This window comes from Oryzias latipes, chromosome 15 (genome assembly GCF_053564925.1).
Source record: "Oryzias latipes strain Hd-rR chromosome 15, Olatipes_Hd-rR_3.1".
In the NCBI taxonomy this organism is placed as follows: domain Eukaryota; kingdom Metazoa; phylum Chordata; class Actinopteri; order Beloniformes; family Adrianichthyidae; genus Oryzias; species Oryzias latipes.
This window is the reverse complement of record NC_136251.1, coordinates 29,440,001-29,463,704: the sequence shown is the minus strand read 5'-3', so window position 1 is coordinate 29,463,704 and position 23,704 is coordinate 29,440,001. Positions and strand designations below refer to the sequence as shown.

Below are 23,704 nucleotides of genomic sequence, written 5' to 3'. Positions count from 1 at the left end.
TATTTTTATTTTTTCCCGGTGGCACAGTGGTTAGCGCTCTTGCTTGCTCTCCCACCGTCCAAAACCTTGCTTCATAGGTTAATTACTGTAACTTGTCCCTAGGTGTGAATGTGAGTGTGCATGGGTGTGTGATTTGTGTGTTCCTGCAACAGACTGGCGACCTGTCCAGGGTGTCCCCTGCCTTTGCCCATGAGTGGCTGGGATAGGCTCCAGCAGCCCTGTGACCCCGAAAGGGAACAAACGTTTTAGAAGATGAATGAATGACATTTTCCCCCCAAAGATCTTCAGTTTTAATACATTTAAAATAAATAAATAGGCAGGTTAGAGAAACATAGCCGTTGAAAGATGCAGTTTAAGGTTATTCAGTAAGTTATTCAAGTTATAGACTGACCAATCAGATGGCTCAGTAAAAGTAGGTGGAGCCTACTGGCCCCCACATCCAACTTTTAAAACCTGACAGATTTAGTGTAGTCTGCTTTCAAGTGGCAGGGGTGTGGCCTTTCACCAATCTGACGATGACTCTGACTGGTTTGGACCAATCACCGCTTACTGGCGTCATCTGGCTCCAACACAGCGGCGTCCGTGTGGCATACAAAATAATGACTGAATTGACTTCATTTGATTGGAGCTGGAAGTGGGTCATATGGGTGACGTCACCGCCATTCTCAGATACAGTCAATAAGACCTCCCTTCACCTGAACTCAACCCCAGGACAGGTAATAAGTTAATTGTGTGGAAGTGTAACATTGTCAGTCAGTTCAGATATCTATTTAAAAGTGAGCTGCTGTTGTACCACATTTAGAGGTTTGGTGTTTGTTGCCTTATGGAACAAAAGTCTCATGTATGCAACTGTAAACCTTTCATCATCAGCTCCAAAGCAATAATCAGGGGGTGGTGGTCCGTGCCGTTAATAAAACTGTTCTGTTGCGTGACAACGTAAAGATTTGTACTCCAAAAAAATAAAATAATAAAAATAATAATAATAAACAGCCCCTATAAATGTATGCATCTCTGCTTTCCCCTTGCCTCTAAAAGGAAAGAGTTTATATGTGCTCCACTAAAGGCTTTCTCCCTGGTGAGGCATTTCTGTCGGGGTAACAAAGTGAGCATATGTGCAACCAGGCCCAGCCTTGAGCGGAGGAATGGCCGCATCTGTGATAAATCCACAGAACAAACAAGTCGCAGTAAAGCAGGTGTGTTGAGTCTACCAATGCCATGCATCACCTTCTGTTTCATAACATTATGTAAACACAAACCTTTTTAACTTTAGCAATTCAGAGGAATGACTTCGAACTGGAGGAAGACAAATTCAAGAAAAGCGTACTTGAAGAGAGAAATCAGAAAAAGAGGCGTCACTGGGCTACAGCATGGCAGGGCAAGAAATCTGTTTGCACAGCCGAGTTCACTCAATGATAATTCAAAATGACTTTACACCAAGGGGGGGGTGGTAGATAATTAAAAAAACACTAAGATAGAAGCAAAACCATAAAAGCCATTGCAGAATGCATTAAAATGGCTTCCACATATGCAGGTTTCTTTGGAAAATGCATAAATAAAAGCTTGGCCTGAAAGCTTGGCATGAAAGTCAACATATTTTTGTAGTCATAGATAAAAATGAGAATGTTTAGAAAGCCAAGCTTTTAGATCAAACTATTTTAGAGAGCCGCTTAATGAGCTAAACTTATGATACTTTTATTTGGTTTGAACTATGGCAGTCAATCTTGGTCAAAACTGGTAATATTATATTTTTACAGAAGTGTCTAACCCCTTACTTAAAGAAATAACCTTTTATTCAAAAGTCTATGAAAGGCTCATTAAACTTTGCTAAAAACATTCTAGCTATTATTTATGATGTTTTAGTGCTGCACTAATTGCTGTGCTAAAGTCACGAGATTTGTTTGTCTAACTTATTACACTAGTGCAAATTATGTACAATTACTGCTATCTTGCTAATTATAAAAGGTGCAAAAAATGCTTTTATGACAGTTCTGGAAATGACTGAGATGAATGACTTTGTGAAGACACGTGAAAAGAAAAGAGCACCAACACAGATCCTTGTGGGACACCATCTGCTGTAGAACTCGATCATTGAAGACTTTTCTATGAAACATTATCTGTTTAAGGGGAACCTGAGGAAATCATGCGTTTGTTTCTGTTGGCGTGGCTTGTGGACTATCAAGCCTATTATTACTGAGAGTGAAAATACACTTACAGCTTTCTATGTTTCTACACCACCGATAAAAACTGCACATGTAGAGTTTTTATTGTGGGATAGCTTCAACAACGTTGTTGTTGACCATATGGCCATTTGTTATATACTGTAAGTAATATATTCCCAGGAGGGCATGTCTCTTGTACTGTGACTTTGGTTGTGCTCAGTACTGTGTGTGAGTTTCCGTTTCTTTGAATTATTATGTGGCAGGTGTACCACCGCTACATAGCTGCTCCCTGGAGGAATGTGGTCACAGTTCTTCTGGTTCCACACGAGGCCCTGAAACTGTCTCAGTGGGTGTTTTTGGAGACAGAAAGAGTTCCTGAAGACGAGGCTCTTTCACTGAAGCAGAGCTGCTACTTAGTTGTCTGCATATTCTGATGCTCTGGAAAACATTCCGGAGTTTGTGACGTTAGCGTTCCTTCTGGACTGAAAAGCTGGAGAGGCCCAAGATGCATCTTTATCACTGCAGCCTAAAAAAAGCACAACATTAAATAAATCGGGTTTTGAAGAAAATAGGCCTAATTTGAACCCTTTAACACCATAGTTTTTGCTACACTTCTGTTTTTAGAAATACCATAACTCTTCAACCGTTTCCACTATTAACGGAATTCCAATGCATTCTGCAGCTGAGGAAAGCAGCTTTGAGCCGATATGTGACATTTTACAGTATAAAGTCTGATGACATGCTACATATTGGCGCAAATGTCCTTCTTTTTGCTGCAGAATCTGTTGGAAATACGTCCGTGAAGGTTCTTATTCAAGCATGTGACGTTGTCTAAGTTGAGCCGTGGAAACTGGACTTGAAACCTTCTAGCTTGAAAGGTTTCGCCACTCATCCAAGTCCTTTGCCTTGAAGGACATAGGACGCTCATCTGAAGTCCAAATTCTTGACAGATGGTTTGAAAGAGGGGTCAGCAAAGCAACATGTTGGTGGCAATTCGGCTCACGGATCAAGCTCAACAATTCACAGTTTAAACTGTGGTTCTAACTCCATAATATAATGTGTTTGTACATTTTCTCTATGCATGTCTTTTTTTGTTGGATGTATTAAATTAAATTAAATCATTTATATCTTTATTTAGAACAGGACCTCAAAATCAACAAAAATGATAAAAACACAAAGATCTAAATAGAAATAAATGATATTTGTCTTTTTAAACAAGTCGTTTTTTTTGCCAAACTTCTGGTTACATTCAGCATAACACAAGCGGGATAAAACAGAAAAAAGAAAACATTGCTGGTGTTTTAGATTATTGAACAATAAATCCTGAAAATCTTCTCCACTATTTTTCTATTCTTAAACTAACACTTAAACTACACTTAAGCTACACGTTTTGTTCGTAAACATTGCATATCGGTGCAAAGCCGCGACACAATCAGCTGATTCATGGTGATTGCGTCATCACTTCACTACTGAGCTGCTTTTCTCTGCTGGAATTAAGTTAACTATGTCAACGGTTGAAGAGTTACTGCAGTCAAAGGCGTGTAGAAACTGGAGCTCCGCTGTTAAAGCAAATTCCTTTTTTTCAAAACTTATGTCAGTAAACTGAACTTCAGTCTCATTTTTTCCTAAAACTTTACTTTGAAATTAGGAAGCATCATTGCCACTTTATTTTTGAAGATTTGTTTACATCCGGTGACGGTAGGGCTGCACGTTTGGCTGAGGTTTGATAACTTTATATACAACGTTATTCTGCATTTTAAAGCAGAAATAGATCCAATTGTATTTTTACTACACTCTATTATATTTATAAATATCGCCAACCAGCGATCTTGGACGTTGCAAAGATCTATACTCGAATTTTCGAGAGCAGATTGTGAGTATTTGAGTAATCGGATACTCGTTACAGCCCTGATTCACGTGCATGTTAATAACCTTTAGAAATAAAGGCCTCAGACACAATGACTCTCCTGTCTGCCACGCTGCTCTAAACGCCAGCGTGACCACACCCAGCCATCATGGGATGGGGGGTTTACATGAGGGGTTTCATTTTAATTTCCCCTCTTCGTTTCCCTTTAATGAGGCGTCCATTTGCAGGAATGTGGGTTACCCACTCCAGGAAGAGTTTAAGTCCAGTTGCTATGATTCTACTGCAAAAGCGCTGGATTTATGTTGATTGGATAAACGGTCCAGGTAAGTTAAGGTAGTTAGAAGAAAGCAGGTTACTTTGTCATCTTCGGTATGAAAGGGTTATTAAAGTAGTACCGGGTTAAGGTAGTTTTACCTGCCAATGCTTTTAAACATAAAACACCAAACTTTCTTCTCTTGAGTGATTTGTTTTTCTCTTTTCGAAGACGATTCCCGGTGAAACTTTATTTACTGTAATGTTTTCTGCATACTGTTTGACCGAAAGCAGCAGGCTACTCTTCCCTTAATGGAAAAAAACATTGACTTAACAGATGATCGGTCGGCCAGCCTGTTCTGTTTGATCTAAAAAGTCGATATTTGAAATGATCAGATTGAGTGTAGCTGATGTCTGGAGAAAAGCGGTGATCCATCTGGTGATTAACTTCTTTGAATTCACATCATTTAGTCATCTAGACCAATCATTGACGGCAGTGGTTTCCTTTGAGTGGTGTTGTAATTAAACTGCAGCAGCCATGAATACATGAGCGTTCTGCATGTGAAGGATCCTATAAGTGGCTGTTTGGAGCCGAGAGACACAATGCGGCACAGAAGAAAAGGGCTGACCCACCTTATTGCAACGCAGAAATAGTTCCCAAAGGTCACTTCCACCCATTTTTCTTTTTGTGTCCCAACGTACCTGCCCCTTCAACTCTGTTTTTCTTTGTATTCCATTTGAGAAAGGTCAGACTTAGTCAAACGCAAGTAGGTCTGTTTGACTGCACAGCATGCAGATGTTTGCATTGTGTCCTCCTCTCTCTTTGAGTCCTTACTAAATTTATGTTTAATAACGCAGAAGAGCCAACAGCAATACACCGTTTTAGATTAGAGCTGGATTAAAAATTGGTTTTCTCTTCACATGACAACAGGCCTCCGTCCTGCCCCTGGGAGAGCAACTGCTCCGTCAGCATGAGACGTCCTCCCCGCAGTTTCTCCTTATTGCACCCTCGTGAATGTCAGCATGTCACCGGACTTCTCACTTTTTACATTCATGTATTTACATAAGTCAGTGAGAATTCTTTATGGCATTTTACTGTTGGCTCCAAAAAGAAGAGAATGAAGGGAAAGTTAAGTCTGGCTCAGAGCTTTAGATTCTCTCTTGGGTCTGAAGTTCATTATTCTTTGGAGAAAATGTGTTTCTGATTAACAGGAGTGTTGACTTTAAGTTGCAGAACAAGGCAGTTTTATAGAATAAATCTATCCACACCATTAAAATGATACTACATAATCTAGTGGCAGTTTTTTTTGGCAACATTAGAAGTAGGTAATTATCGGCAAAAAACAAAACAATAAAATGATCAAATTTGACAACTAAAGTAAAAACACCACAATAACAAAAAAGAAATGCTTGTGAAAAATGCGAGCGCTGGGTCTCGAACCAGCGATCTTCTGCACCAAGGATTCCCCATGTGTTTCAATGGAGGCAAAATTCCTGGAATATCTGCAAAAGTTCAAGGATTTGAAGGACCTGAAAAAAGCTGAAAGAGCTGAACATTTGAATGGTTGAATGGTTAAAATAGCTGAAGAATTGTACAAGGAGTTAAGTGCCAAAAAATGGCAAAAGATACCATAATAAAGAAATAAAGAGAAATTGGAAAACAATGGGTTGGACGCTTTTTATCATTCAACCAACAAAGTACAATCATAGATGTTTTATTCATTGCTCTGGTGTTGCACCAAAGATGTGATTACTCAAAGAACTACTCTTCTGCAGAACTTTAATGTTTTCCACGTGGATTAATTTATTATAGAAAAAAGATCATTTATATGTCACTGATTTGGTCAAACTAACCTTTTTGGCTGATGGGTTCTTTAGGACTGTTCTCCAGTGTTTTGAGTGTTTTTATTCCCACCGACTGCAGAAATGTTGAGCTGGGTTTGAGCTTTACTTCCAAATATCTGCTTCACACTGTTGGTATTTTGCTGGATAAATGACACAATCACACAGCACTTATCAATACTGTCTGCTGCTGTGGCTTGATGCCGGATTGTTGCATCTTTTAGATTTGATCTCTGGAAACACTGAGTTTTTCCATTTGTTTTTGTTGATAGAAACAACAGGGATTTCTGCTGGTAATCCTGGGAATTTTTCAGCATCTGCTCCGGTCACCAACAATGCCAACAAAGAGGTTGTTAAAATGTAGGAACAGCTGATGAAGCTTTGGAAAGCTGAAGCTATGCCCAGAATATCAGCCGTCCCCCGGAGGAGTAGGATAGCAGACACAAAGGAGAGGAACAATGAAATGGAGGCCCATGTTTCAAACTGGATTCTCATCTCTTCTATTTCACTCTTTAATCTCTACTGGACTTCCCACTGCAGAAAAATACATTTTATTTCACTGTTATTCTGTTTTAGTTGCAGTAAATCAACTATTTATTCCAAAACATATTTATGCTTTTGTGATAATTTATTATTTTTATTTCAGTTAAACATGAACCCCATTTAGGGGCTCCTGTTTGCATCACTAAACCGACAAAATAAACTCTTTTATAAACTGAAATAATAAACTGAACCGTTTGATTTTTTAAATTTTTTTTTTATCTTTATACTGTTGTTGATTGGCAGTTTGTTTAAAATATTTTTTTTTTCTTGTTGCTATGGCAAAAAACTAGAAGAAACAAAGAAATAAAAACGCTGACTTATTCAGTTGTTTGTATTTATCGTGCAAATATATTGATCCCAAATAAAAGTGACATTTTCTAATGAATAGAAGGGTAAACTGCGCTTGAGCGGTTACTGGTTTGAAGTCAAGTGGATATGTCTAAACGGCTATAGTGTGACACAAATAATATTTAAGCCATTCCCTAACCCCTCACTTAACAAAACACAGACTTGAATGTGGCTTTGTAATTACTGTCATTAGGATAATTCGGAGAGCGTGGCACGTGTTGTTGAAACGAGAGCGTGCCTAATCTCGCCGCTCATAGTGTCTCTCCCCATCAAATCCGCCAGGCGTGCACACGTCTTAATTGAAATGATGGCCACTAGCATCTGTGAAGGCCACATCACTCCCCGTCTTTCTGCAGCTGCACAGCCACCAGTGTGTGTGTGTGTGCGTGCGTGCGTGTGTGCGCGCACATCTGTAACATTTAAAGATTCATGAAGCCCGGCTCAAGGACCTGCTCGCACGGGCCCTATAGAATTATGATGCAGTGGGCTGGCGGTACGGAGCCCTAATGAGAGAAACGATGGGATGCAGCTGATGTCTAACATCACAGAGAGGTTGGATTGGTGGAGATAAAAAGGTGGAACTTTCTGTACATATAGTTTGTTTTCTACATGTAAGGAAGAAAAAAATACAGCTTGAAAGGGGGTTGACTTTAAAGCTTTGCTGCTTTACAGAAGTCTCCTTGCTACATGGAAAACAAATGTAGACACTCCGCCTTTTCTACAGGTTTATTAAAAGCATATAAATAAATATGCATCTATATTTTCTTGAATCAGAGTGTTTTTTCTCACGCGTTTCATTGATGCTACCCAGCTGGGACGATTCCTCTTAAGGTGTTCACTATCCTGTGCTTAAACGGAGTCACAACTGCCCCTAATGGTGGATGCAGGTTGACTGCGGGCAAAAAAAAGGGGCTGACCTGCAGGTGACCTGCAGGAATATTACGTTTTTCTTCATTCTATTCTGTTTCATTTCACCTGCACACAATGCCTCACAATGTGTTTTAACGTCTATGTTTTCTTGGGGAAATAAAATAAGTAGCAATATTTAACTGTCTGCTCTGTAAGCCTGTCTATAAACTTGAGGGAATCCAATTGTTCTAGTGCGTTTATTTCTATGTGCATGCTGCAGGCGACAGGTCGTAGTGAACACTTCTCCAACAAGGAGGGGTTTTATAAGTACAAACCCCCCCTGTGCACTATGTAAGGATGAACAGTTAGTGCTGTTCCTGTGTTTAAAACTCCTGCAATCCCAGGTTGCTTTGCAGGTTTTTGTGTCCATTTTCAGGCTCTCCGTACAAAATATGTGACCATTGAAAATTCAACCAATGGAACTTTGATCAATCCGGGCCTCAGGTTTGGTAGTGACGTATGGATGGCGGCCCCTTTAATTAATGGAAGTGTCATCCGTTTGAAAATTGATCATGCAGGAGAAATGAATAACTGTGGTACATGCAGTGTTTGCATGCAGTCAGTAAGGGACCAGGCGCACCTGACGGACACACCTGAGGTTCCCTTAAGACGCGTTGACTCCTCTCTGCGACCCTCCACAGACCTGGACACCCAAAAACCTGCAGCCTCCGTATGAACGACTGAGGCTTTGAAGGCGTCATCAGTTTAGAAAAGATCGCTTTACTCTGAGGTGGGACACGCAGCGTTAATCTTTTTCTTTACCACCATTTGGAAAAAAAGGCTAAAGGTTTTAGTGACTGATTCAAACCAAGAATCACACTTCAAGCTGGTTACTTTAAATGTGGGAAAAAAAAACACAAACTGTGACTCTGAGGAAACGGTCTTATTTTGTGAAGACACTCGACATTCAGTGGCAACAGTCAAGACTGAGTCCTCGGGGGAATCGAGCATAAGACGCTGTTGCAGCTTTAACTGCCCTTTTGGTTCAGTCAGGCTGAGTTTAGCCTTCATCTTGGTTATAGGATGACCTCATGGTCTGATAGATTTCATGTATTTGTGTTAATAAATACAAAATACACAACTTAAAAAGTTAAAACAGCAGTTAAAAAAAACTAAGATCACAAAGGTTGACTGTTTTTCATTATAAATAGAAACATATTGATTTTTAACAAAATAAACACGAAAATAACATTTGGTTAATGGGTACAGAGACAAATGACATGTGCAAGGAGTCCCAGTGAACTTATACAGAAGATATAAGAAGATGAAATAAATAAGAGAATGTAGTGTTGGATCATAAATGGTCTCTTTAATAATTATGGCAATGTTCAGTCCAATGCATAAGAGGAAAGATTCACAGGCCTTAATAAAAGCAACACCTTTGTAGTCGACAAGTAAACTGGTTTGTATTCATCTCTAACCCTGGAAAAACCCACAGGGTCAAATTCAGACTTTTGTCTTTATTGTTTTTTATTTAGTTTATTCATTTTTTTAAAATCATTTTTGTTTTTTATTTGTATTATTTAGCCGCTGTACTTTAGAAAGCCAGAAGAAAATTGCTTTTGGGTTGTTCAGAGTTGAAGGCTGACGTTTGCATTTATGAAACCTCAAAAGCAGCGAATGCGTGTAGGACGTTGTTCTTCAGCCTCCCTCACATTCGCTGCACCTTTTCTCACTACAGATGTTACTGAAAACATTTGAGAGATTCTTGGAGAACCAGAACCTAACCATGTCGCTGAATGAAGCTGGGGGAGAGCGGTGGAACATCTGGCAGGTCTGCTCGGTGACTTTCTGCTGCTTTACTGAGGTCCCTGCAGAGAGCAGCACATGCACAACAAAACAACAGACACACAACCCCGTGTCCTTCAGCGTGTGGCAGATGTACACAGGGCTTTCTCCGTTTGGGAAAACATATGAGCCAGCAGAAAGATGGGCTGCAGACTAGAACGTAGCTCCCACAGCTTTTTGCACATCTGTTGTAATCTGATAGATTGAAACGTTCCTGTGATCTTTTTGAGTGACAGATGTTCACTTCCTGATAAGAGTGTCTTTCAGGTCTCTTAGGATTGGAAACTGGGATCAGAGAATTTAGCTTTTCTTTTTTTTATGTTTTTTTTGATGAAGAAAACCATCAGAACACAGGCTCCTGTAAATTTCTGTGATAGAATGTCATTGTTCTTTTGGAACTGCCCCACTTTTATTTCCCCTCTTTACCCTTCAGCCTGTTTGAGCGTGACAGAACGTCAGCGGCACTCACAATGGAAAAGCTCTTTTAAAGCCAAGTGTATGAATAATCACTAAGATACCCTTATTCCCTTAAAAAAACTGGAATATTAAAGCCGTAACAGCTGTAAATGCTTGGTATGCGTCAGATGACTCCAGAGCTGCAAAAAGCCTCTCCCTGTTTCATCCTGGCGCTTCAAGCATTAGGGGATCACTCGGCACTCTCTGTCACCATGACAACACCGGTTCCATGTCCGAGTGGGTGTACACACTTCATTTAGTAATCCTTACCGACCAGCAAGGGAACAGCTGTGTGCATGCTGAGAGGGTCTTAGCCAGCAATCATGACAAAATACACTTAATTTCTAAAAATGTGGTTACACTTGTGGGTATGATGAAATTAGTTTGAGTGGCAATAGTTACTGTATGCTACCAAACTTTGGATGGTGGGTATTTTTCAGGTTTTTAAAATTAATATTACTTATTACAAATACTCAGATTTTTTTTTTCTTTTTTACTATTTAGAACTAGATCTCTACTGATAAAAATACATGTGCTGTAATTTTTTACATTAAGTTTCAGCATCCAAAAGTGATGCATAAAAAATAAAATGGTTGACTTAACAGTCATTTTTTTTCCTAAGTGACTGTGGTATAAGCGGGATAATGCCCTCTGCTTTGCGTCGGATGGTTCACACCTCCATGGTTTCCATTAAGTTAGGGTTAATGCTCTTCGCGGCGTCGGTTTCAGGCTTCCACGGCGTTCGTTAATTTCTAATAATGCACAATTCGAAGGCCATTAACCCACTCATACCATGGTCACTATCAAAAGAAATAAGTATTGTTTGGTTTAGATCGCTTTTTTCACAAAAAGAGGACTATTTGTTACGTGGTGGTAACTAGACTGCAGCGGCAAAGGAAAGCGATATCTACGCCGATGGTCACAATGTGTTAAAAGAAGAGAAAGAGAGATAGAAAGTTCACCTCTTAACGCTCGTTTCTGTCCAGATGATGAAGCTAAAGTTTGTTTTAAAGAAGCTGGCGCAGTGATATAGAACATTTGAGCTACGTGACCGGAACTCCTTTTTTAGGCTTGCTTTACTCTGTGCATTATCACTTTTTAATGCAAACCCAGCAGCCAATCAGAATTGAGAATTTCTGATGATTGACATCTCTTCGGGCATCAACCCTAACGTAAAAACGGTTAAAGCAAACGCAACGTGTTGCACTTTTTCACGGCGTTATTGTGAACTACACCAAAGTGTCTATAGTTGCTTTAAATATGTTTGATTTCCTATGAAAAGTCTAAGACGTTGAAGTTGTTTTAAGTTCTGTGACCCTGTTCTAATAAGTTATGAGTCTGACTCCCCCATCAGAATTCCCTCCCTGATTCTCTGTGGCGATAGCGCCACGACCCCTGTCACCTGCAGGCGAGACACTAACTACCCATAAGTACTTCACACAAACCCACTTGGAAGAAGAATGGGAAGAAAAAAAGAAGAAAGAGTTGAGTCATGTCAAAGCAGGTGGATCTTTACCTCCTAAACCTGGCAACACGCCGTGTTCCTCTGTGACAGGCTGACAATGATTGTAAAAGAGACACGCGGGAACGAGAAAAGCCTTTGAAATAAGACGCTGCTTCTTGATTTTTTTTTTTTTTTTTTTTTTTTTATACGGACCATTGAGCTCTTTAAAAACAGCTTTGTGACCGACAAAAGAGAGACAAGTCTTTTCACTTCACAATAACTTGCACTGGCTGGTTGTCGTGTACAAACAGTCTCTAATTAAAACAAGCATGAAAGAGTAAGCAGGGAAAGTTAAGGGACTGGCATTTTCCCGTAATGGGTTTGCAATGAGCATGAAATTATAGAGCAGCAGGTTTACGGTGGTATATAGCCTTCATTAGTTTGCTTATTAACATTCTTTAAGCTCGCCTCTTATTTTCCTATCACTGCACTTTTTGTGCTTCTGCTGCATCTAATAAGAAAATATTTATCCTATGATGTTTATCCCACCACGCTCCAAGTTGTTAATAATGCAATAAACGGGATATGCATGCATGTATTTTTTTTTTCCCCATTTAAAGCGGCTTACAAGATTAATATACATCATTTTCCCTTGTGTTCTAAAATTCTGTCTAAATATTTTTTCCAGCAAGGTTTTTTTTTTTTTTTTTAATTTTTATTCTTGTCTTGTTTATCTGAAATGGGGAAAAAAATCAATGTTAGCTGTGGACGGACAGGAGCTTTCAGTATGTGTTGTCTGTCTTTATTGATCTCTTTCTCTCTAATTTGCACCAAAGCATTACACTATTGTGAAGTTTCCTCAATCACATCAAAAGAGGCCGGCAGTTGTTTCCCAAAATCCCCTGAATGTGTCTATTTATTAAAGAAATCCGCCTGTGTGTGTGTGTGTGTGTGTGTGTGGGGGTGTGTGTACAAGCACACACACACAGGAACATACACAAAGAAAAACACTTACATGTATGCATAAACGTACACACACACAACTACACACCTACATGTAGGCATAAACACACACAACTACAAATAACTACACACCTACATGTAGGCATACACACACACATCTACACACCTACATGTAGGCATAAACGCACACATACACACACAACTACACACCTACATGTATGCATAAACACACATACCCACGCATAAACACATGCACAAACACACGGAAATGGACACAAAGGTACACACATAAACACACACATCAACGCACAAACACAAATAACTACACAGCAACGTAAACAAAGATACACAAACCTGCTTGCAGAAACACACAACAAAACACACACACACAACGATTAACATGGAGAATGATACTTAAACACAAATGTGTGTGTGTGCCACTTTTTTTTGTACGTGTGGGCATGCACATACATATGTATATGTATTGCATGCATGTTATCTGTGTGTTTTATTTACATGTGTATATGCATGGTTGTGTTTGTGTGTGTGTTTTTTTCCACGTATGTGTGTGTTTCTCTGGGTCTGCTGTTATATTTGTGTGGTTTTATTTCTCCATTTCTTTGTGTCTGTGTGGTTGAGTATTTTTGTGTGTTTAGGTGTGTGTATTTGTGTGTTTCCCTGGGTCTGCTGATGTATTTATTTCTGCTGTGTGTGTGTGTGCTACCTGGGAAAATTATCAGTTCTGAGTTGTGTGTTTGTTTTCTGTTGTAAACTGTTCTAGTTGTTCTCTTCAAAAAACATTGTGTGTTCAAGTCATCTATTTCTTTTTATAGAACCTTTCTTAAATTGTTTGTTAAACTTGGATAAATACGTTTGTTTCCATGTTGAATTTTGTAAATTGAGTTGAATTTTGTAAATTGAGTTGAATTTTGTAAATTGAGTTGAATTTTGTAAATTGAGTTGAATTTTGTAAATTGAGTTGTGTGTTCTCCATTGTTTGTATTTGACTAATAATGCTCTGAAAACACTCTGGTGTTTGTGTCATTGGTGGGAGCTCCTGTGTGATGGGAATGAAGAATAGACGAGTCTTGACGATGTTGGTCTGGATTTTTATGAAGCTGTCGAGCTGGTTTTAGCAGAATGGGGGTGCCCGTGCTCCCCCAGCCCTGCAGGGACAGCTGAAGAATTATGCAGTTGTGGGGGCTTCTCACAGACGTTCTCCTACAAGCCCTGAAGTAGATGTATGGGGGGGTCAGCCTGTGCGGAGTTTGTTCTGCTCAGACTGAAAATCATTTGGAGACGTCTCTGTCAGGATTTAGGCTTTTATCTTCTCCAGGTTTCTTACAATCTTCTCTTATTATTGAACGTGACACCGATTTTCAACTTTAGACTGTTTCTCTAAATAATTATAGTTTAGTCAAATTGTTTTTTAATAATCCTTTTGGTTCATGGCTCCTTATCTGCTGTGGACGTACACAACAATGACGGCGAGAGGTTTTCTTCATCAAATCTTTCATTTGCGTAAATAATCCCTTTTTTTTGTTTTGACTTCTTTGAACAACACTGAGAGTTTTTTCTTACTGTACTTCAGTTATGAAGTCATTAATTTTGTTAAGATGAGAAGCTCTCCAAGTTTCTATATGTAGATGATCATAAATTCAACCAGTTTAATATCTTTATGATTCAATCACTTTGATGTTTGTTATGATTCTTGGCTGACAAATGATAGAATAATGACATTTGGAGGAAACTGTGCTGTTGTGTGATGAGATCACACAACATTTCCTTTGTTTCCTGCTGCGTTCAAACATTGTAATGACTCAGAAACGTATTTATTCAAGTTTAAACACAGTTATGTTGTTGATACAAAAATGCGCCTCAGTCACATTTATAGGAATGAAAGTTTCACTTTTGCAAAAGCTTTAACACTTTTGCGTTAAAATTGTTGGTCTGACAGTTTGGATTTTATGATTTTATTTATAATTATTATGGTCTTTCTCTAATATGATACTTTTACATACATACATATATTTTTTTTATAAATCTGCAAATAAATAAAATAAAAAAGAAATCAAAATGTTTAAAAAAAAATTTTTTTTCCATAAATGTAGACTTTTAAACTCATTAGAAAATGTTTTTCTACTATAAGTTGGCAGCGTATAATTTTAATGACATGAAACAGGAACAGACAAAATGTTTGGAAGTAAATCAGGCTCTTCAACTTTCTGCAGCAAAGTCAAACTCATTTAAAAAGTCTTTAGTGTATCGCATATGCCAGCCGTGATGGGTTCCATCCTTTAAAATGATTAAATTACTGATGTTCTTTTGCCTCAAAAAGGACCAAACTGTCATTTTTAAGAAGGAAAAAGGGGGTCGGTCCAGACCTGTTTATAAATCAACAAAAATCTCGAACCGTTCTGGCTGTGGAGACGTCGCTGATCTGTCTTTATAAAAATATACTTGATCTTAAAACGAGGCACAACTTTTATACCCAGGAGCAGAAATTCGGAGCTTTAATTTAAATATCATGAATTCAACACAACTCTGGTTTTGACACTTTCCCACTCTCTAATTGGCATGCTCCTGTTCTCTAAAGATCTCTGTGAATTATGCACAAAAACAGCTTAGCATGTCTGTTTCAGCAGCATGTAGCACCGTGTAATTTTCCACCTGCTGCTATGGAAAAAGACGATCCACACAGCTCATTGCACATGAGTCAGTTTACTGGAATGAATGCAAACTTTTTGCTATTTTACTGCCTTATACACTGAAGTCGCACACCTGAAATCACAGAAACCATTCTTCACATCTGTAAGGATTCGTTTAATTGGATTTATTTCTTTTGTTAAAGCCGAGGAGTAAAAAGAAGCAACTTGTGTTTTTTGTTTTTTTCCATGGTGAACAAAAGGTCAGATTTTTATTCAAGATAAAAAACAAAAGTGTAAAAAAAAAGACTTAAGATGGCTCAATGTAAAGACAAACTGTTAAGTTTATTTTGCTTTTAACCTCCTAAACTGACAGTGTTCTCCGTAATACTTGAAGGCACAAAAATAAGTGAATTTACATTAAAGTAAATGGATAGCATTTCTACGTCTATTTCCCTAAAAAAAAGAAGCTTTTAAAAAGAAAAGCTGTTTTGTTGCATATTCTGCATTGTTTTTCCTCTGCTGTTCACAAAGTGAAGTTGTGTTCCTAAAACGTGAGTGTGCGGCGCGCCGCTGAAACCCTCCTCGTTAGTGTGTATAAATATTTGTGGGGACCTCTCAGGAATGCTTTGTGGGCGATGTAGAATTACTTCTTCTATATTGACGTTGACCTGCCCTGCCCAACATTGAGAAGGCCAAGGGTATCCAGGCCAAATGCAGAAGATTATGTTTCTGTCAAGTCACTGCTTTGATTGTCTTATTTTCCTGTCATCACTCCAATGATTCAATTAAGAAGCCGCATTCCTGAGTCTGGCCGGGCCCGACGAGGTTCCCAGTGATTGACAGGCAGGAGACATTACCATGCAAAGGGGAAGAGAGTACAGGCAGAGATATGAATATTTGAGTAGATGACATAAAAGAAGTTTGTAATTGATTTCCTATCTGAGCTTCGGCTGCATTTTTTGAATCGGTGCATTCTTCTCCGACCCGGTCGCTGGAGTCGTTGTGATGATTCATTGTCTCTTCCTGAGGACTAACTGTCGCATATTTTGTCAGGATTAAAATTTTTGTCACCCCGAGCTTCACGAACAGACGTCCAAAGACTTTCCTGAAAGACTTTCCTGGCGAAAAGTGGGCAAACGTGTATGGGGCCCGCACGAAACATCAAAGTCGTCGACCGCTTGGTGAACAGAGTGAAAATATAGGTGCACATTCTGTTCTACATAGTAAACCCACCCCAAACAGCAAGGCCTAGTGGGCCGCCGATGGGTTTGCCTCAGTGTCCATGGTGGCCCCACCTGTGTTTCCCCACATTTCATAAAGTGGACACTCAGTGGACTGGCTCACTACGCTAACCAGCCGCCCGGTGGACAACTGAGCTGTCCACCGGGCGGCCCAGCATCTGGTGGACAGAACTGAGTGCCCTCTTAAGCCAACGTGGGCAAACAGGCTAAGACTTCCCGTAATGAGAACTGAGCGCCACAGAAGGTCCTTCCTACCGTTGGCAATAAAACTCTAGAACTCTGTATCTCATAAATATATATATACTTCTTTGTACACATTGATATTTTGAACTCTGCAACTTTACACTTGACTGGATATTATCTGATTGTGTAAATACTCTGTGACAGGAGCTCTGCTGTAAATGCAATGTCTCCCTGGGATAATTAAAGAATTCTGATTCGGATCACCTGTATGTCATCAGTTTGTGTAGCCTCCATTAGCCTTACGAATACTTCCCGATACACTTACCACGGCAGTGGTACGTTCCATTTTCATGGCGTCCCTTGAGGTGCTCGTACAGGCCTGAAGGGAACTACAAGATACACTCTCTTTAAGTCTCGGCCGCTCCCCTGTCCAGATCTGGACAGCCCAAAGACCTGCAGCACTCGTACAGGTCAACCCCCCCACCCCCATAAGGGGTCATGTGACTAAAGCTTTAGTTCCTGCAGATGTTTTGAGACATTCCTCTTTGATAGATGTAGGGGTTTAAACTGCGCCGCTCCTCTTCTTGCAGATGTGATCCATACTGTTGGTCCGGTGGCCAGAGGTCATGTGGGGCCCACAGAGAGCAGCGACCTCGCCTCGTGCTACCAGAACTCCCTCAGGCTGATGGAAGAGCATAACTTGAGGACTGTGGTGAGTACAGGATTTCATCCCTTCAAAGTTCTGCGCAGTTCCACGTAGATGAAAGATACCGAGGATCGTTCCTGCTCCACAGAGATAAAGCATTTTTATTTTTTATTTTTGAGAACTTATGTCAACAGAAGGATTTAGCTCCTTTCATTTTACACACAGCTCCCAAAAAAAGCCTTAATCTTCTTTATCCAACAAACAACAGAGAACACAACAGCATGGCTGCTCTTTATGTTTGTCAAACGAAGACGCTTTTCCTGTGGATTACTCTGGCATGTCAGACTGCAGACAGCTCTTTATGTGCACCTTTCTGCTTTTTGGTTAATTACTGAGATGTTTCTCGAAGGCTTAAACAATGCTTCCTGAAAAAAACAACAAGTGAATTTCACAGTAAAAATTGAAATACGAAAGAATTTTTCTGTTTTTTTTAATTTTTTATTATTGGTGGAAAATTCAGAAAAATTACTGTACACATGCTCTCAGTTCATAAATAACACTTGGGCCTAGGATTGTGTTTTTGGGTAACCTGAATTAAATATAGCTGGGATTTATAGTAAACCATGTCTTAAAATACAAATTCTTGTTATTTGTATATTATTGCTAAAATGAATTATAATTCAAATTTTATTTAAAAATTTTAAAAGGAGTAAATAAATGGGAAAAATAATTATTATTTTAAATAATTCTTGATGTTTTTAGGCCGTAAAGCTCCTCATTACACACTACATAGACTTTTCTCTCTTGTTTAAACTCCATTAACAGAAAAATAAGTACATTATTTGAGAATTAAAACAAAGATCAGGTTGTGAGCAAAGATTTTTTTAAATGTAGCTAACCAATAATTGTGTAGAGTAGGGTTGTGCCGATGGACGATATCATCGTCCATCGTGATGGGTGACTGACATTCCGATGGAGAGACCACCATCGTGATGCCACGCCCCCGCCACGTTGCGCGTCGACATCATAAGCCGCGGTTACATGTACAAAATATCTTGATGGGATCAATGGTCGGATTAGAATCCAACCGTGTACATGGGCCCAGAAAAATGTTTTCAGAATATAAAAAAGTTCACTAAGGTCACAATTTCGGTCGGAATAAATCATTCGCACACGCGCAGTATTCGCACATGCGCAGTTTGAAAACCGGAAGAGGATACAACTTCCGCCGAGCGGCTTTTTTTCCAAACTTTATTGAAGGTAACAATTCAATACAAAACGATAACAGCGGCGAGCAGCTATATACATTGACATGTCAGCTCGGTAAAATACGAGACGATCTTCTAAACGTGCTTTTAATAATGTTACGGATATTATGAAACACCTGTTCGCTCATCATTTGAATTTTAATCCGTGTGGTCAGTGCTTTTTCTGAACGTAGCCAGGATTAGCAGTATGCTAACACGGGCTAACAACATTAGCTTTGGGTGGCGCTGCATCCTGTGAATAACATCAGCCTTTATTTAGTCGGGACACGACTGGAAACACAAATCCACGTGATTGATTGAATGTTTTCTAAGGACTGAGCGAAATTTCTGCTTTGAAGCTCAAACCGCTGTGTGTGCTGACGATCCGAACTGTGCTCAGACACACGTTTAGACCCGGTTCTGAGTTTGATAGCTCGTACCCCTAGAGCTGCGGGACGGATCGCAGTCTTAAATCTCCCACACATACCGCTCATGTACCCCCCCCCCCCCCCTTCCCATCAAACATAAAGCTGTAAATCCGCCCTCCGCCGGTCCACTTCGCTAGTTAAGTGCAGGAGCGGACCACTTCTTTTCTATTTTGCTTGTTACTTTTTCTGTTAAAGTCACTTCCCTCAGTTTATACTGGATCATCGCGGATTAACCATTAGTTGGGAAATAAAATGAAAAAAGCAAAATAACGAATAGCAGTTATATAAGAACGAAAAATGTAAAAAATCCCCCCCCCCCCGACGATGTCATCGTCCATCCCGATGGTTGACAGCAAACATCGTCAACGGCCAAATTAGGGGACATCGCCCAACCCTAGTGTAGAGGAGACACCATGGAGAAGGTTGATTGACAGCCAATCAGGACGCAGACTAAAATGCATTGCAAGAAAAAAGAACACATGCAAACTTGTAATAAAAAAAAATCCTCAAAACAACGAGAACCGCAAAATATTAACCGCGTCACAGCGAGGGACGACGGTATTTACATTGTTTAACCTTTTTTACACCGGAGGTGGAGAAAAACAGCCTTGCTTCTGACACGGGGAAAATTGGCTTTGTGCTGTTTACGTTACTGTTGCATAATGTTGATTCCCGCTGATCGCGTCAATAGTCAAAGATTTACCATATGTCAAAGAGCGTGTGTTGTTTCCGTGTCGCTGGTGACATCTCCGGTGTTAAAGAGGTGATAGATGGGTGGTCTGCTAATGCCACCAATCCAACCCTCAGAGCTCCATTGCTTCTGTCTGTGTGGTGAGGTTCAGACTCCTGGTGTGTCCTTCATCCAAGTTAATGTTCTCAGTGAAGGAACGTCTCACTCACTCTTATGATTATGTCTCTCCTTCCTCAGGGGTCTAACAATAATTTTATAACACATCATTATCGTCCCATTAAGCTAAATGTCTAATGTTCTGAACAAACATCCTGCTTGGCTCCCAACCAGAGGCCAGCTAATGAAAGTACAGAAACCGTGACCGACCCCTGCCCTAAGACCCTCCTTCTCTGAGGAGTTTAGCCCAGTTTAGCCTAGTCTGTTTAGTTTAGTTTAGCCATTACCTATTGAATTCTATGGCTTGAATGATTCAATTCAATTCAATTTTATTTGTATAGCCCAAATTCACAACAACAGTCGTCTCGATGGGCTTCGTATTGGTAATTGAAAAAGCAAAACATATAATCAAAAGGATCGTGAATGCATAGAGTTAAATAGGAAAATACTAAATTGAAGTAACAAACTGACTAAGCTAAACTGGCATCCCTGCCCTTAGACCCCCCTTTGCGGTAAGGAAAAACTCTTAAAAGAAAAACGGATTCCGGAAAAAACGAAGAAACCTCAGGGGGCTATACTTACACCATCCAGGGAGACTATCAGACAGAGCATCTCTGAGGTTTTTAGGACATAGTATTATGACCTCAGTTTTTTTCTGGGTTCAAGAGGGGGTAATTAATTGTCATCCAGGTCTTGATGTCTCTGATGCAGGCATTCAGTTTCTCTATATTGTCATTCTGGTCAGGTTTCATGGATAAATACAACTGCGTATCGTCGGCATAACAATGAAGACTAATGCTGTGTTTCCTGATTACGTTTCCTAAGGGAAGCATGTAGATCATAAACAGGATGGGTCCTAAAACTGAGCCCTGTGGGACTCCATAGTTAACTGGAGTGCACTGAGAGGACTGTCCATTTACATTAACGAACTGGTACCTGTCGGATAAATAGGATTTAAACCACTGGAGGGCAGATCCTCTGATCCCTATGTCATGCTCTAACCTTTGGAGTAAATACTGTGGTCGCGCCTCTATCTGTTCTAGCCTGGCCTCCAAGTCTAACACAAGACTACACTTAACACACCTACAGCTATCTACACTAAAGGAGGCAGGATCATCACTAAACATATGGCACATGAGGCAGGAGAGAGGGTGAAAGGCAGAAGAAGTAGTAGCCTTGCTAAAAAAGTGCAAAGCTAGGGCTAGCAGTGTTTAGCTAAAGAGAAGTAGTTTATTTAGCAAACTGAGAGAAGGTGGACAGCAAGTGGTTAACACAGTAGTGCAGGGGTGGCGAACAAGTTTGACACCAAGAGCCGAATTTTTTCACTGTGAGAGTCAAAGAGCCACACAACACACTGACCTGCCAAGACGTACACACAAACAATTTAAGCCATATTATTTTCCATAACACACTCCTCTCCCTACAATACAACAGCAAGTATTGTACTTGTGTTTATTTCAAGGAAAGTGTCCACCCTCAATACACACATCAAATGCAGCTTAGCCAGAGTTAACACAGCGACTACCTTGGAGGTCAGACCCCCCCCCACACACACTCTCTCTATTTCACTATTTTCTCTGGCTCTCTCTGCCACACACTACTACTACTCAGTGATGGGCGGTGACGTTGATGCTGGTGAGGCACCGAGTCCTCTGAAGTCAGATTTACGATGATAAAAACTGAATATTTCACCGTACATCCAACAATATTTAACTGGTGATTCTTTGCAACTCAACATTCCTCTTTCAATGACCCTAACACCAACAAACACACAAACATCTGGAAAGAGCATCCTTCTGGTGTCTAAGTGATTCATATTCACAATAAACACATTAAATACATTACATTTCAGTTGTGTGCATCTTAAATTAATTTTTACCTTCATTAGAATTTCTTGCCTTTACATGTTTTTTATATAAAATTGAATGATTGACTTTTTGCATTAAAAGCAAATAATATATTAAATGTTACTACATTGCAACAGTTAAGTTCATTCGTCAGAGTATTAATCAACTGAGTTACCATGAAACTGGCTGCGTTATTCCCTCCCCCCGTACACATTAGAGCCCATTAAGTTGAAGCCAAACAGCATTCGAATCACTTCTGCAAACAGGTTCCTGACTTATGGTTTTACAATTGAGATTCCCCCATTCCCATGAGTCTTAGAGGCTGAAGGCAGGGCTAACCCCCGGTAGCCTCTCTGATCAGTTCCTTTACGTGAGTGTCGGTCAGAACGAACCGATGCCTTGAGTTCACGTGTTTCCAGGTAATAAACAGGACATATTGAGTAGAACGTGGACAGCAGATTGAGAGCAGCTCTTTCACACATGGGGATTTCTCCGTTCTCCAAAACGTAACAGGGCCTTCTTTCAGAGAGATTCCAGCTCAATCATCTCCGGTAAAGGATCCATGAGAAAAGTGATCTGCGGTCGTTTCTGTCCAGTTGCGCAAGCAGCGTCACGTTCTGCGCTTCATTCATTTAGATTGCAGCTTTCTGCTGTGAGCTCCACAAAGAAGGTTAAGTGAATGTGCACTTTGAAAAGCTTGTTAATAAAGGAGACAATTTGTGTCAGATCAGGAAGAGTTTTTTTTATTTTTGTCCGGGATCTGTTTTGTTCTTTTCTGCCATGAACTATTTTACTGCTTTCAAAAGCTCATAATAATAAATACAGTGACGCCATTCCATTCAGTAAAAAAGTAAGAATCTTCCCATTCTTCCAGAAACGTCGTGTTTATCTTTATACTCTGAATTTCACCATTTTGACCATGAGGGTAACGGTCTGCAGCACAACAAATGTGTATCTGTGTGTTCCGGCATTGGGCGTAACCCGCGCAAATGATTGGCGGTCACGTATGTGTCGGGAGCAGCATCAAACACACAGACTGCTAAATTACTTTTATTAATATTTATTATTTATTTTTAACACCCTCTGGGGGTTTGAGTGTGGTTTAAGAGGGAAAAAATTATGAAATGAGGCACAGTATATAGAAAATATGATGACACGCAAAGAGCCGCACGCTCATTGGCCAGGAGCCGCATGCGGCTCGAGAGCCGCGTGTTCGCCACCCCTGCAGTAGTGTATTCGCTACTAAAAGGTGCTAGTTGTGAATTTGAATATTAACCCAAATAACGCTTAAGTTAAGCAAAAGTAGTCAGGCTAATGCCAAACAAGAGAGCAACAGTCAAACACGACCAGCACTGGATTACGCTCACCCGGAAATGACGTCACAGGAACCACCCACCTGATGATTTCATGTTTATCATACAATTACCAGTATGGAGCCCATTGAGACGACTATGGTTGTAATATGAGGCTACATAAATAATATTGAATTGAATTGAATTGTTACAGACCTGTGAGTCTTTTAGGAAACCAAAGAACTATCAAAGATTAATCCTATTTTTGATTTTTGTCAAACCCAGCAGCATATCTTACAGTCTGGAAATGCAAAGTGCTTACAGGCACTTAGCATTTGAAAAACTGTCACTTCAGGTCTGTCTTTGCATTCATTTATTTATTCAACGACGCACAGCTTTTTCAGGAAACATCGTATTTGTTTTCATTTCAGACAAACTAGATTCTGTCTATGTATTTGCACAGCTGCTCTGTGTTGATCTGACCGAGGAACCTGGTGGTCGTTGATTGACAGGTCTTGGAGGATAGGTGTAATGATTGACATTATCTGAGTTACAGTGTATTTAGTTTCTTTTTGTTGTAACAACAGGCAGGAAAATGAGCCGTGTAGTACTTTTTCTGCAGCCGCCTCGCTGTGGAAGACGTTTTTTAAGAAAACGCTCAGCCTCTTGAGATCCTGTGATTGCAGAGTGAGTCACAATTGTTTAACTGATCGGGGTAATGCGTACTTTGACCCACTCACAAAGAAACAGCACT

General features: G+C 39.9%; 1 protein-coding gene across 4 annotated transcripts in view; it reads left to right on the top strand.

Moving 5' to 3' along the window:
* The window catches only part of macrod2 (mono-ADP ribosylhydrolase 2), a 427,772-nt gene that overhangs the window by 239,423 nt on the left and 164,645 nt on the right, over positions 1–23,704 (top strand). For all 4 annotated transcript variants that reach the window (XM_078931417.1, XM_023963152.2, XM_023963153.2 and 1 more), the window contains exon 6: positions 17,234–17,355. In XM_078931417.1, the coding sequence (XP_078787543.1) occupies positions 17,234–17,355 (122 nt within the window). The remainder of the gene's footprint in view (positions 1–17,233; positions 17,356–23,704) is intronic.